The 15,024-nt window shown below is 30.6% G+C and overlaps 1 protein-coding gene across 5 annotated transcripts in view; it reads right to left on the minus strand.

Moving 5' to 3' along the window:
• Nucleotides 1-15,024, minus strand: part of LOC145293143 (vacuolar protein sorting-associated protein 18 homolog) — a 326,884-nt gene that overhangs the window by 138,958 nt on the left and 172,902 nt on the right. For all 5 annotated transcript variants that reach the window (XM_080139563.1, XM_080139561.1, XM_080139559.1 and 2 more), the window contains exons 12-13: nucleotides 11,717-11,800; nucleotides 4,388-4,445 (exon numbers count right to left, since the gene is read on the minus strand). In XM_080139563.1, the coding sequence (XP_079995689.1) occupies nucleotides 4,388-4,445; nucleotides 11,717-11,800 (142 nt within the window). The remainder of the gene's footprint in view (nucleotides 1-4,387; nucleotides 4,446-11,716; nucleotides 11,801-15,024) is intronic.

Here is a 15,024-nt window from a genome sequence, read left to right on the forward strand (position 1 = left end):
CAATGAAAAATATTTTTTATGGTCATGTGGTTGAACACCAGAAACTTTAGGTACCTTCATGCCTTTACCTACATGTTCATCTGGTAATGACGTCACACTGTCATGTTCACTAGCCTACACTCTCGGTAGCTGTGGTTCAGCCTGGCTTTGCTTGGGTCTTATCTACTGTTCATAACTTTATGTGCATATATATATATATATATATATATATATATATATATATATTGACTCGTGGCCAGATAACCTACAGCTAAAATTTCAAGTGTTTAGACCCAAAATTGTTGGAGAAGTTTGGTAGAGTCTGTAAAGGTCAACTCTTAACTTTTAACTCTTGGCAGCCAAATTTTTGGCCAAAAACTGATTAAAATGCTTGCTGCATATCTGAATAATCTTTATGTAAAATTTCAAATCTTTAGACCCAAAATTGGCTAAATAGTTTGCTAGAGAGGGCAAAGGTCAAATCTTATGAACTTTGATTCATTGGAAGCCAAATTTCTGGCCAAAAACCAATTAAGAAGCTTGGCCTATGTCTGAATACACTTTATGCAAAATTTCAAGACCAAAAATTGGCTGAGTAATTTGGTAGAGAGCGCAGAGGTCAATTTTTTTTTACTTTGACCCCATAACATTTGTTTTAGGCTCAAATCAAATTAAAAAGTTTGACCCATGCCCAAGTAACCTACATCTAAAATTTCAAGTATTTAGACCCAAAATTGCCGGAGGAGTTTGGTAGAATTTTCAAAGGTCAAATAGTTGAACTTTCACCCCTCGGCAGCCAAATTTCTGGCTGAAAACTGATTAAAAAGATTTTCCCAAATCTCAATACCCCTTATGTCAAATATCGAGTCTGTAGACTGAAAATTGACAGAGTAGTTTGGTAGGGAAATGTACGCAGACAGACAGATTTTCCTTAAGCAGCATTGTTAGGCTTTGATAATCAGTAATGCTCGGTGAAAGCCAGTGATTGACATGTTCCGAGGAAAGCCAAGTGGCCAGTTTGATTCAAATTCTGCACACTAGATTTGAATTGTTTTTGGAAACCATTTTTTTAAGTATTCAATCCATATTTGAAATCAATTCCTTTCCATAAAGACAAAATATAAATTAGTTAATTTATTATACAATAAATTATTCATACCATGACAGTATTCCAATATGATAAGTTGCTTATCAACAGCTTCTGCTATAGACATGAACTTTTCAAGATTTCCATTGTAGCATTGTATCAACTACTAATGTTGAATGGGATTAAGTAAAAGACTAATTTGCTATCTGTAGAGAAAATTCATAAGTAAGAGACCTTTTTTTTTCTAACAATAAGCAACTATAATAACAAGTGACTTGTATATGAAATACGAACATGATAAAGTCTTATTTCTACAATGTTGTTGAGATTTACATTATTTGCATGTCATCTAGATTGTTGGAACATTCACAACATTTCTTAGAGGCTAAAAAAAAAAATTAACTGATATTCAAGATATATAAAACATGGAATGAAAGTGAAATAAAGAAAAGACTTAGGATTAAATTTACATAACTGACACCATCTATAACAAAAAGCAGTCACAGTTCAGCAAGTATGAAAGTTGAAATGTTGTGAACAACAATCCAGATGAAGATAACAGTGCTAAATATGAAAACAAAATAAATTTTAAGTAACTTTGAATAAACAAATTTTTATTAAATCATATATTTAAAAACTTCATTGAAATCTTAACTGAAATGAAACTACCAAATTTCAAATCAAAGTAAACTTGATTGAAGACAATTGGTATCAACTGATTATAACTGATTTCTTAAAAAGTTTCGTTTTCGGCAGATTGCATATTAAATATGCCTGTATAAGACTATGTTAAAATGAGAAACTTCAGTGGCCACATGTAGTCAAAAACAGATTTTTTTTACTCATGGAAAGGAGGAGCTGAACTTTCGTACTACAGAACCAAGAGTTTACAATAACAAAGAGTATATTTTCTATTTTCATGTGTACACAATTGTTTGCAGTAAAAAAAAAAAAAAAAAAAAAAAAAATTAAAGTATTAAGTGTCAGATAAGAATCAATATTATATTTGTTGTGTTTCTTCCTTAGGGATACAATTGAAAAACTAGACTCAAATCAAACAAAATAATAAAATAAATAAAATTTTACATTTATATTACTACTAGCGGGATACCCGGAGTTGCCCGGGTGTTTAGAGGTGGGGGGAATCAAAACAAAAGAATAAGCGAAGTAATAACCCTGTTTAAGTATTATTTAAAAAAAAAAAAACGTTAAAACTTCTTTAAAAAATCAGATTAAAAAAAAAAAAAAAAAAACGAACGTGATGCAAACGAACGATGTTAAAATTTCTTAAAATCGGAAAAACAGAAACAAAAAAGAAAACGCGAACGTGATGGGAAAAAAAAAACTAACGTGATGGAAAACGAACAATGTTAAAACTTCTTAAAAAAATCTGAAAAATAAAAACAAAAAATAGCAAACGTGAAAAATGGCATAAATAACCCTGTTTCAATATTAAAACTGTAGGTGTGTGTGTGCCCAATGTACACCACTAACATGTGTCAGAAACTAAATAATCAGCAAAGTTATAACCTTGTTTAAATATAAAAAAATGAATAAAAACAAAAAAAAAACAGTGAAAAAAGTTTAGGGAGGGAGGTAGGCCTTGAGGTTAAGTCTGATGACATAGCATGATGCCATGGAGGCAGGGACTTTAGAAGACTTGAAAATAAGCATTTAAAAAACCCAGGTGGTTTTCTAGGTCAAATATCACGCCATAGTAATAGAGAAAATGAATGAAAAATGAGAAAATGAAGTGCAAATTTTGTTAGATAAAAGTCGCTGAAATAAAAGAAATTTACAATGTTGTTTTGTAAATTTTAGATATTATCATCTCGATAGCATATAAAAAATTATAAGAATGAGTGACCAACCCAAGAACCACCCCGAAAAAAGCCTTTGCCGGACATACAAAAAAAAAAAAAAAATGCACACACAAACACATATTTTGCCTTTTATATATATAGACTAGCAGGGGTTACCCGGCGTTGCCCGGGTGTTTAGAGGTGTGTGTGCTCGGGAAGAGGGGGGTGTTAATCAAAATATAAGAATAAGTGAAGTAAATATTAAAAAAAAAATAAATGTTAAAACTTTAAAAATCGAACCCCCCCCCCAAAAAAAAAACTAATGTAAGGCAAACGAATGATGTTAAATGTAAAAATGGGGAAAAACAAAAAAAGAAAACGCGAATGTGATGGAAAAATAAAACAGAAAAACGAACGTTAAAACTTCTTTAAAAAATGTGAAAAAAAAAAAAAAAAAAAAAACAATAAAAAAAAAAAAAAAAAAAGACACCTCACACCACGATTCGAACCCAAAACCTTTAGACAATGAGGCCGCGCTCTAAGCAACTGAGCTAAGATGATGTCGACGAAATTGTGTCGCTTTTTCAAATATTTAAAGTAAATCATGTTCCGACGTATGACGCATGCGTAGAAGCGAACTTGTCATGAGAGGACGGTTTTTGCTGACTCCTCCCTGTAGGAAACTGATGATTTTAGGGTGAAGAAATGAATGTTTTTGGCCAATTTTTTTATATTTGTCGGGCGAAGGTTAGAACTTTAAAATTATACCAATCTCGTGAAAATCTGTGACCCGTGTCGAAAGTTTTTGCGAGACATACAAACACACATACATACAAACAAACATATATACACACATTTTCGCTTTTATATATACATAGATTACTTTTTTCTTTTACAATGATATTATAGATTTGATGCTAGACATCCTTGAACAGCAATGAAACAATTTTATTTTATTTATATGAAAAGAATAAAACTTGGGATTTGACATTGTGAGGAGTACATACAGCATCATCAATGACATTTAATGGAACTAGAGCATAAAATATTTTTGTTTTAAAAGTCCATTTCATTTACTCAATTTTAACTGACTAATAAAATTTTTTTTTTTTTATTAAAACAGTTTTCAATCAGTCGCACATTTCATGCTCCCCAAATTATTATGAGAAAGCAACAAGATTGATTTACTCAGAAGTACCAAAAACAAAAAAGTGGTAAGAAAAAGAATAAAATTTTTTATAGAATCAAAGAGGTTAGAATAAACAAAGTATTGAAAAATTGGTATTAATGAAAAGGAATATCTTAATATTTCAGAGTGTAGAACCACAGAAATTGATGAAATAAACTTAATATACCCAAAGAAAGCCAGAAGATGTGAAAAGTTGGTGGGAAGATACAAATCAATCTGAGGAAAAACAAATTATCAAAATATGAGAAAAAAAAAGGGAAAGATTTGCATTTGATTATTTTTCCAGTGAAACAATTTGCAACATTTATAAAAATATATTTTAAATCTAACCTCAGGATAAGGATCATCAAAGATGAGTTGCTCATTAAGAAGACACACTGCTTTAACTCTGAAAAGAAAAGATGGAAAACAGAGTTGCTTTTATAAAGAATATAGAAAAGCTTACGTTTTATGCAAGCACAATAAAAATTTTCAAAACCAGTTAGCATTTAATATGCATGGTTTTACTAAATTTAATTTTCCAATGACATTATAAAATGCAAGTACTTTCTTATCAAACAGAAAATGACAATGTTTAAAACACTCAAAAACCTAAGGAATAAAGATCTCATCTTCCTACCCTCTGACAAGGGAAAAAATTCTGTGTGATCTCACGTGCCACAAACAACACACTTGCTTTATCTCACCTTAGCGATAACACATTATACACATCAATTAACAACATCTGAACAAGTTGAACACCATATTAATATAGCCTAGACCAACATTTGCAAAAAAAAAGGAACATCCTTAGCAACTATAGACACCCAACTTCACAACAAAAAACAATAGACTTCCCACATTCTTTCACCCATGAAGCAGGTCCAATCACCCAAATCAGTCTTATAGTATCCAGCAAAGAAGGACCACTCTACAAAGTTTCCTAGTTCCTTTCCGATCTACTTTCAACCTTTCCTGGACATGTCAACAGCTCAGATGAAGTCATCTGCAGGTTACGTTCACTATCACCAGAACAACTCAAACAACAGATATGCTTTCACCCTTGATGTCGCCCAGGGCATGCAAGGATGTATGCCTCTACACACACTACACATAATTACTGACTACATCTCTTCCTACAACCTCGATTGCTTAGGCCTCACTGCTACTGAAATACACGAGCTTCTACAAATAAAGTTATGTGGATACGGACGATGTTCTAATCCTAGCAGCATCCCATGAGGAAGCAATTTCAATTTTTAACATCTTCAATAACACAGACCAACACATTGAGTTCACTATGAAGCACCCTGACAATTCTGGATCCTTGACTTTTTGGATTTAAGCCTAAACATCTAAAGAAGATGGAAATTTATCCACCAAATTCTATAGGAAATCCACCAGTAGAGACCTCTTCATACATTACAAATCTGCCCTTCCTCGTAAAATTTAAATAAGCTTTGCGAAACATGAAATAGCACGCATCAGCAATAAATGCGGCAATAAATACTGAAATTAATGCTGAATTTATTGCTGCAATAAATGCAGCAATAAATGTTGCAATAAATGCAGCAATGAATGCTGAATTTATTGCTGCAATAAATGCAGCAATAAATGCTGCAATAAATGCTGAATTTATTGCTGCAATAAATGCAGCAATAAATGCTGCAATAAATGAGGCAATAAATGAAGCAATAAATGAAGCATTTATTGCAGCATTTATTGCTGCATTTATTGCAGCAATAAATTCAGCATTCATTGCTGCATTTATTGCAGCATTTATTGCTGCAATAAATGCAGCAATAAATGTTGCTATAAATGCAGCAATGAATGCTGAATTTATTGCTGCAATAAATGCAGCAATAAATGTTGCAATAAATGCTGAATTTATTGCTGCAATAAATGCAGCAATAAATGCTGCAATAAATGAGGCAATAAATGAAGCAATAAATTCAGCATTTATTGCAGCATTTATTGCTGCATTTATTGCAGCAATAAATTCAGCATTTATTGCAGCATTTATTGCTGAATTTATTGCTGCAATAAATGCTGAATTTATTGCTGCAATAAATGCAGCAATAAATGCTGCAATAAATGAGGCAATAAATGAAGCAATAAATTCAGCATTTATTGCAGCATTTATTGCTGCATTTATTGCAGCATTTATTGCAGAATTTATTGCAGAATTTATTGCTGCAATAAATGCAGCAATAAATGTTGCAATAAATGCAACAATGAATGCTGAATTTATTGCTGCAATAAATGCAGCAATAAATGCTGCAATAAATGCTGAATTTATTGCTGCAATAAATGCAGCAATAAATGCTGCAATAAATGAAGCAATACATTCAGCATTTATTTCAGTATTTATTGCTGCATTTATTGCAGCAATAAATTCAGCATTTATTGCACCATTTATTGCTGAATTTATTGCTGCAATAAATGCAGCAATAAATGCTGCAATAAATGCAGCAATGAATGCTGAATTTATTGCTGCAATAAATGCAGCAATAAATGCTGCAATAAATGCTGAATTTATTGCTGCAATAAATGCAGCAATAAATGCTGCAATAAATGCTGAATTTATTGCTGCAATAAATGCAGCAATAAATGTTGCAATAAATGAGGCAATAAATGAAGCAATAAATTCAGCATTTATTGCAGCATTTATTGCTGCATTTATTGCAGCAATAAATTCAGCATTTATTGCAGAATTTATTGCTGCAATAAATGCAGCAATAAATGTTGCAATAAATGCAGCAATGAATGCTGAATTTATTGCTGCAATAAATGCAGCAATAAATGCTGCAATACATGCTGCAATAAATGCAGCAATGCAGCAATAAATGCTGCAATACATGCATCAGTAAATGCTGCAATAAATGCTGTAGTAAATGCAGCAATAAATGCTGCAATAAATTCAGCAATAAATGCTGCAATAAATGAAGCAATAAATGCTGCAATGAATGCAGCAATAAATGATGCAATAAATGCAGCAATAAATACTGCAATAAATGAAGCAATAAATGAAGCAATAAACGCTGCAATAAATGAAGCAATAAACGCTGCAATAAATGCTGCAATAAATGCAGCAATAAATGCTGCAATAAATGCAGCAATAAATGCTGCAATAAATGCAGCAATAAATGCAGCAATAAATGCAGCAATAAATGCAGCAATAAATGAAGCAATAAATGCTGCAATAAATGAAGCAATAAATGAAGCAATAAATGCTGCAATGAATGCAGCAATAAATGCAGCAATAAATGCAGCAATAAATGCTGCAATAAATGCTGCAATAAATGAAGCAATAAATGCTGCAATAAATGCTGCAATAAATGCAGCAATAAATGCTGCAATAAATGCTGCAATAAATGAAGCAATAAATGCTGCAATAAATGCAGCAATACATGCTGCAATAAATGCTGCAATAAATGCAGCAATAAATGCTGCAATAAATGCTGCAATACATGCATCAGTAAATGCTGCAATAAATGCTGTAGTAAATGCAGCAATAAATGCAGCAATAAATGCTGCAATAAATTCAGCAATAAATGCTGCAATAAATGAAGCAATAAATGCTGCAATAAATGAAGCAATAAATGCTGCAATAAATGAAGCAATAAATGCTGCAATGAATGCAGCAATAAATGATGCAATAAATGCAGCAATAAATACTGCAATAAATGAAGCAATAAATGCTGCAATAAATGAAGCAATAAATGCTGCAATAAATGAAGCAATAAATGAAGCAATAAACGCTGCAATAAATGCTGCAATAAATGCAGCAATAAATGCTGCAATACATGCTGCAATAAATGCAGCAATAAATGAAGCAATAAATGAAGCAATAAATGCTGCAATAAATGCAGCAATAAATGCTGCAATAAATGAAGCAATAAATGCTGCAATGAATGCAGCAATAAATGCAGCAATAAATGCAGCAATAAATGCTGCAATAAATGCTGCAATAAATGAAGCAATAAATGCTGCAATAAATGCTGCAATAAATGCAGCAATAAATGCTGCAATAAATGCTGCAATAAATGAAGCAATAAATGCTGCAATAAATGCTGCAATAAATGCAGCAATACATGCTGCAATAAATGCTGCAATAAATGAAGCAATAAATGAAGCAATAAATGAAGCAATAAATGAAGCAATAAATGGTGCAATAAATGCAGCAATAAAGCTGATGAAAACATCCACACTAATAAATTCCACTAAGTGCTAGAGACCAATGAATACTCCACACCAACCATTAAAAATCTCAACAAACCCCGGAAACGAATGCGACACACCTTCTCTAACACCTGCTTCATTTCAATGACAGGATCACAACAGCTATCTGCAAAGCTATATGTAGGGAAGATCTAGACATACAACTAATACACGCCAGGCCATCACTATGACAGCAATTATCAAGACGCAACATCCACTACTGCAATGCACCCTAGCAAACTGCCCAATGTACACCACTAACATGTGTCATCGTACTTACACTGTATATCGCATACAATGCACCACATGTAACAAATAATACATCAGTAGCACAGCAAGACATCTACAAATTTGAATCAAGGAACAGTTACAACATATAGGCATATCCTCATATACAACAATACCGACAAATCCATCAGAGCAGATATCTTAGCCACTAAACGCAATGTTGGTAATTGTCGAATCAAAGAATCAATTCCGATTGCTAAATTACATCCTGACATGAATTAGATTGCTCATTCTTAATTTAACTCACACAATCCCACCATTACAAAAAATATAAGTAATAAAAAAAAAACAAATAAGTAGAAATTGTTTTTTTTATAAGATTAAACTATTTACTCAGTATTACCTAATAAATAAGCACTCAAATATTAATTGAATACATCTATATTTATTCAGTATTAATAAATAACCACTCAAATTTTAATTAATTATGTCTACTACCACCAACCAAATAATATAAAGTATAATAAATAAAATAAACCTAATATATAAGTAACTGGTCCATTTAACAAATCTATATAATTGTGAAACTCAAATGATCTTGTAACGATATATGTAACCCACTTTCCGGTTTACGACATCCGGTTGCGCATGACCTGCGCACTGAAATATTAACGTTATTATTTCAAAATTATTATTTAACATGGGAAGAGTGGGGTTTAAAATAACTTAAACATAATACAGAAATGTACAATGTAAAAAAAAAAAAAACAGACAGTATTAACAATTGTTTATTTGGATAATTTCAACACGAAAAAAAAAAACAAAAGAACAATTGGGACGCTGAAATATTAGTGCTATTATTTCGAAATTATTATTTAACATGGGAAGAGTGGGGTTTAAAATAACTTAAATGTAATACAGAAATGAACGATGTAAAAAAAAAAAAAAAAAAGCAGATATATCAAAATTTGAATTTAACTATAAGTATTATGGTATCTGTTCAGTGCACATTTACCTATAAGTGTGTCCAACCACTTATAATTCAGTAACTGTAAATTTTTTTTTTCAAAAATAATCAATTATAATACAGAATGACTCATAGAAATCTATCTATATTCTTTTTTTCATTTTAATATACTTTCATAGAAATGTTTCTGTTATGTAAAAAAAAAAAAACCCTATTTTCTTTACGTCACAAGTGTCACGCTCATACATGAATTCCATAGGTAATATAACATACTGACCCAACGGGTCACAGGTAGTCTAGTCTATTAATAACAACATATTGAATAGTAATTTAATATATACATATATTTATGTGTGTGTGTGTGTGAGAGGGGGGGGGGTTATATGCAGACCAGCACATATGTGTTTTTATATATATACGTGGGTACATGCTTATATTGGTTTAACTGATTTCTCAAAATACTATTAACACATAACAAATAAACTATAATAAATACATAAATCTGAATAAAGGGATTAAAATTATTTTTCATCATAACACATAAAGTAAATAATTATAAGTAATAAAATAATATAAAAATTAACTAAAATAATATAAGATTAAAAAAAATTAAAAGATACCAAATTTAAATAATTAAATTCAAATAAATACAATACACCTGACTTAGAATAAGACATCTGGATTAAATTAAAACTCACCCAATATCACATAGCATACCACACATTACAGCATATAGCTAAATCATATACGAGTGGATGCGTGTAGATAAACTAATGAATTAATAGTGCATGTGTGCACGAGCTTATAATTGTGCAATTGAACGCATGCAGTCTAACATCAATTAATTAATCACCCAAAATTATCCCCCTTAGGTCAGCTTACTAAGTAGTCTCCCCTTATTAACTAAATTAAATTTAAATTCGATTATTTTACCATTTCTTCAACTAGAATGCAGAAAATAAATAACAAAAATAATAATAAAACATAATTATATTTAAAAACTAGCTGGGCGCCCGGCGTTGCCCGGTCATATAATATGCACTTAAACACGATATTTTAATTTATGCAGATTGCTTATGTATTATTATAGAATCAATCCTCTACTGAATTTTATAAATGACGAGGAATAATTTACCAGGTGGACTAATTCGCAAAAAAATTAAATAATAATGATTATGTCATTCATCCAATTCCATTTGCGTTTGTTTACAATATCATGTTGGCTGATATTTGGGCTTGACAATAAATGCCCTGGAAAAGTCACTTTTGATTAATGTTTAATTTTAAAATATGCAAAAGAAAAAAATGGTTTGCGGAGACTTTAAAATGGTACCTCTTCTTTTATTGTAAATTGAACTCAATTATAAGAAAAAATTAAAATAAAATAGTGAGCTCCACTCGGGCTTAAACAGATCATTTGATCCAATGTCCAATGCTCTACAACTAAGCTATACCTCCAGATGTCAATAATTCTATTTTTTATAAGAACCAAGAATTAACTAAGATTTAATTATCTCCCCTGCCTTGTTAAAACTCTTCTTTTTAATCTATAAGAAAACTGTTTTTAGGATCGGATTTTTTTGATACTTGTCAGATGAATTTGTGTGAAATTTGCAAAAGATAGGCTCAGCTGTTTGGGAACTTATAAGGAATAACACACACACACAAAGTGACTTCTATATAAAAATAATAAAGATACAAATCATTTATAAATATACATAAATAATAATTAAATAACGATGTTGAATTTATGAAAGTCCTATACTAAAAAAATGTATAATTATGTTGAAATAGAATAAAATAAAATATTTAAATATTACATTTCAGGTTATTATTTTCTGCAAAACTGTTAGTATTTACATAGGCGCATTTGAATCAAAGTCGAACACATCTGATGAAGAGATCTATCTTGAAATATTATAGAATACAGATAGATCATCTGACACAGGTAATCACAATGTAAATATAAATAAAATGTGTGTATACAATATACAAATATAAAGCACATATATTTGTGGTCGTATTAATAAAATTATTCTTCATCTGCTTTAGTTTGTATCTTTCTGTTACACCTTTGCATTGTATTACTTTTTGCATATTACATTTAATTACATACGAGACAATGCTTCAAGCAAAATACATTAACCTTTTGACAATGTTTACTGTGTATGAAGTTTTCATAATTGCAATTATAAAAAGTCCATCAATGAAATAATTACAATTAGAGCAAAAAAACTAATTTATAAAGATTTTATATAATTTACCTGTCAGGAAAGAGAATAAGCACATGGAACTCTGTTAAAATAATTGAAAGAGGATTAACTTTGCTTTCACCATCTTGAGGATAACTGGTTACAGTTAAGGACATCTAAACAATATAAGTGTTGAATTAGTTGATGTGTATACTTACATGAATGCTAAAAATCAAAAATGCAAGAATTGAAACTTTTGTCTTTTGTTGAAAAAAATAAATAAATAAATAAAAAATACCAAAAAAAAAAATAAATAAATAAAAAATACCAAAAAAAAAACTCCATGCCATATTGCCAAATGTAATATTTTTAGATCCATTTAGATTCATACAATACTAAACTGAGTTTAACGAATATTAAGAACATATATTATACTTTTAAGACATTTAAAAATCTTTAAAAATTGAATTATTAAGAACTAGCTGTACCCGGCCACGCGTTGCTGTGACTCAGTTTGTTAAAATGGAACACATGTGAAAGTAGAGAAAAGTTTGATTCTTTTTTTCAAGAGAATGTACAAATTATTATTTTTTTTTTAACAGATGTTAAGAAAATAAACAGAAAAATACTTCCATCATTAATTATGCAAAAAAATAAATAAAATGTTGATTTAGTGTTTCAATATGCTTATAAATTACGATAAAACTTGCTGAGTATGCACTGTTTTACGGTTGTTGTAAAAATGGAACGGAAACTTAAATTTCGCTTCATTTTAATCTTTCTTAATTTTTTAATTGTCCCCCCCCCAACGAATATAATCAAAACAGTAACATTCAACAATTGTACTTTATGTATATAAAACACAAAATGGGTGTTTGTATTACTGTACACATAGATTCGAAAAAGTTTTCAAAAAAACAAAACAAATATATAACAAATAAATGTTATCAAAGCCAAGATAAGTTACTTTTCTGCCAAACTGGATATATATATTTTTCGTGTTTTTATTCAATGTAACATATTTATTCAGCTCGAAAACCATACAGTGTTTACCGATGTATTCGAAAATTCAAGATGGCGTTTCACACCCTCTTTAACACCGTAAGTATGGAAAAAGGTGTTATAAATAAAAAACTATACAAAATACTATTAAAAACCCGCCGAATATATGTCAACCTATGTCACGGTAACATATATTGAGCGAGTTTTTAACAGTGTTTTATCCGGTTTTTTATTTATAACATCTTTTCCCACACTTACCGTGTTAAAGAGAGAATCAGACGCCATCTTGAATGTTCCAATACATCGGTAAACACTGTATGGTTTTCGAGCTGAATAAACCTGTTACATTGAATAAAAACACGAAAAATATATCCAGTTTAGTAGAAAAGTAACTTATCTTGCCTTTGATAACATTTATTTGTTATCTCTTTCTTTTTGGACAACTTTTTCGAATCTATGTGTAGAGTAATACAAACCCCACAAAATATTTATTAAATAAAGAAATTAAAAAAAAAAAAAAGTTTATAACGAAAGGGAAATAATCGCTCAATTTTTAACTAATCGTCTGAAATTTTCCAAAATCGCTAATTCTCCCCCCCAAAAAACTCCATAATGTTCCGTGTTTTCTCACTATGGGTTTGTATTACTGTACACATAGATTCGAAAAAGTTGTCACAAAACAAATATATAACAAATAAATGTTATCAAAGGCAAGATAAGTTACTCTTCTACCTAACTTGATATATTTTTCGTGTTTTTATTCAATGTAACATGTTTATTCAGCTTGAAAACTATATAGTGTTTACCGATGTATTGGAACATTCAAGATGGAGTCTGATTCTCTCTTTAACACGGTAAGTTTGGGGAAAGATGTTATAAATAAAAAACCTAATAAAATACTGTTAAAAACTCGCTCAATACATGTTAATGTGACATAGGTTGACATATATTCGGCGTGTTTTTAATAGTATTTTGTATAGTTTTTTATTTATAACACCTTTTTCTATACTTACGGTGTTAAAGAGGGTGTGAGACGCCATCTTGAATTTTCGAATACATCGGTAAACACTGTATGTTTTTCGAGCTGATTGATAACATTTATTTGTTATATATTTGTTTTTTTTTGACAACTTTTTCGAATCTACGTGTACAGTAATACAAACCCCCTTCGGAGGTTGGAATGCCCCCCCCCCCACCTAAAATGTAGTTGGAAAAATCGATTTTATAGTGAGATTTAAGAATGCTTAGTCGAAAAAAAGGTGAAAAACAAAACAAATAAGCAATAAATAATTATTACCCAAGGCAATAAATGCTAGTTTTTTTTACTTACATGAATCAGTTTACTTTATGTTTGAAAGTATTTTCAATCGTTTTTTTTAATTTTTTAATAAAAGTAAAAAATAAAAAAAAAAGAAGTCGTATTATCGTGACGTCTGACAGTGATCGCCCGATCCATGGCTAACGTGTAGTAACGTAAACCGGCCCCCAAGAAAAAGAACAAAAAGGGAAGTCCATGTACGTGAATATCGCCGCATATAAATTTACGTGAATGTCGTCTGGTAAGTGGTACGGTGAAAAAGTAAAGGAACGTGGCACAAATAGAGTTGGATACACAAGTAAGAGTCGTATAGTGATAGAGTGTAAGTAAAACCTGGAATATCAGGTTGTTTCGTTTCGTTTTAACAATGGAAAGAGCAGAAAATGGAGAGAAAAGAAAGAAAGAAGGAAAGACCGAAAGGAAAGATTATGAAGGAAGTTTGGTAAGAAATAGCTTTACAAAAGTGAAATATCGTGTAGACTGAAAACATAGGAAAGTAGTCCCCCCACCACCATCAGCACAACAAAAGAAAATGAAAATGTGACGATGGTAAACATGCCGTAGCGTAAATCGCAGTATAGCGTTTAGTTTGTGTTTATGTTATGGAAAGAAAGAGAAACATAGGGAAGTACCCCCACCACCATCACCCATAAAGCAAAAAGACAAAGAAATGTAAGAAAGAAAGAAAGAAAGAAAGAAAAAAAGCACGTAAGGAAAGAGCAAAACGGAAGTTGTGTTTGTGTAAGTAAGGTTGGTGCGTTTCACGTAAATGTCAATTCAGGTTTTCATTAAACTCTAACCACGCGGGTTATAACGAAATCGAAGTAATGTAATTGTGAATTCAATTCCAGGTAACGGATTGTGTTCTGTATGAATCTAATTTTATTATAATAAATGCTTTATAAATTGTGTTTATGTTTTATCCTAACCAATGGCAAAGTAAGCGTGGTTCGTTTCAGCGTATGTCCAGTCCAGTTTTTAGATAAATTCTAACCGGTGATCGGTTTTAAATGTCTCCTGAATTCAATTTCAGGTAACGGATTGTGTTCTGTTTGAATCT

This window comes from Euprymna scolopes, chromosome 14, assembly GCF_053919585.1.
Source record: "Euprymna scolopes isolate OS-2025 chromosome 14, ASM5391958v1, whole genome shotgun sequence".
NCBI classification, from domain to species: Eukaryota; Metazoa; Mollusca; class Cephalopoda; order Sepiida; family Sepiolidae; genus Euprymna; species Euprymna scolopes.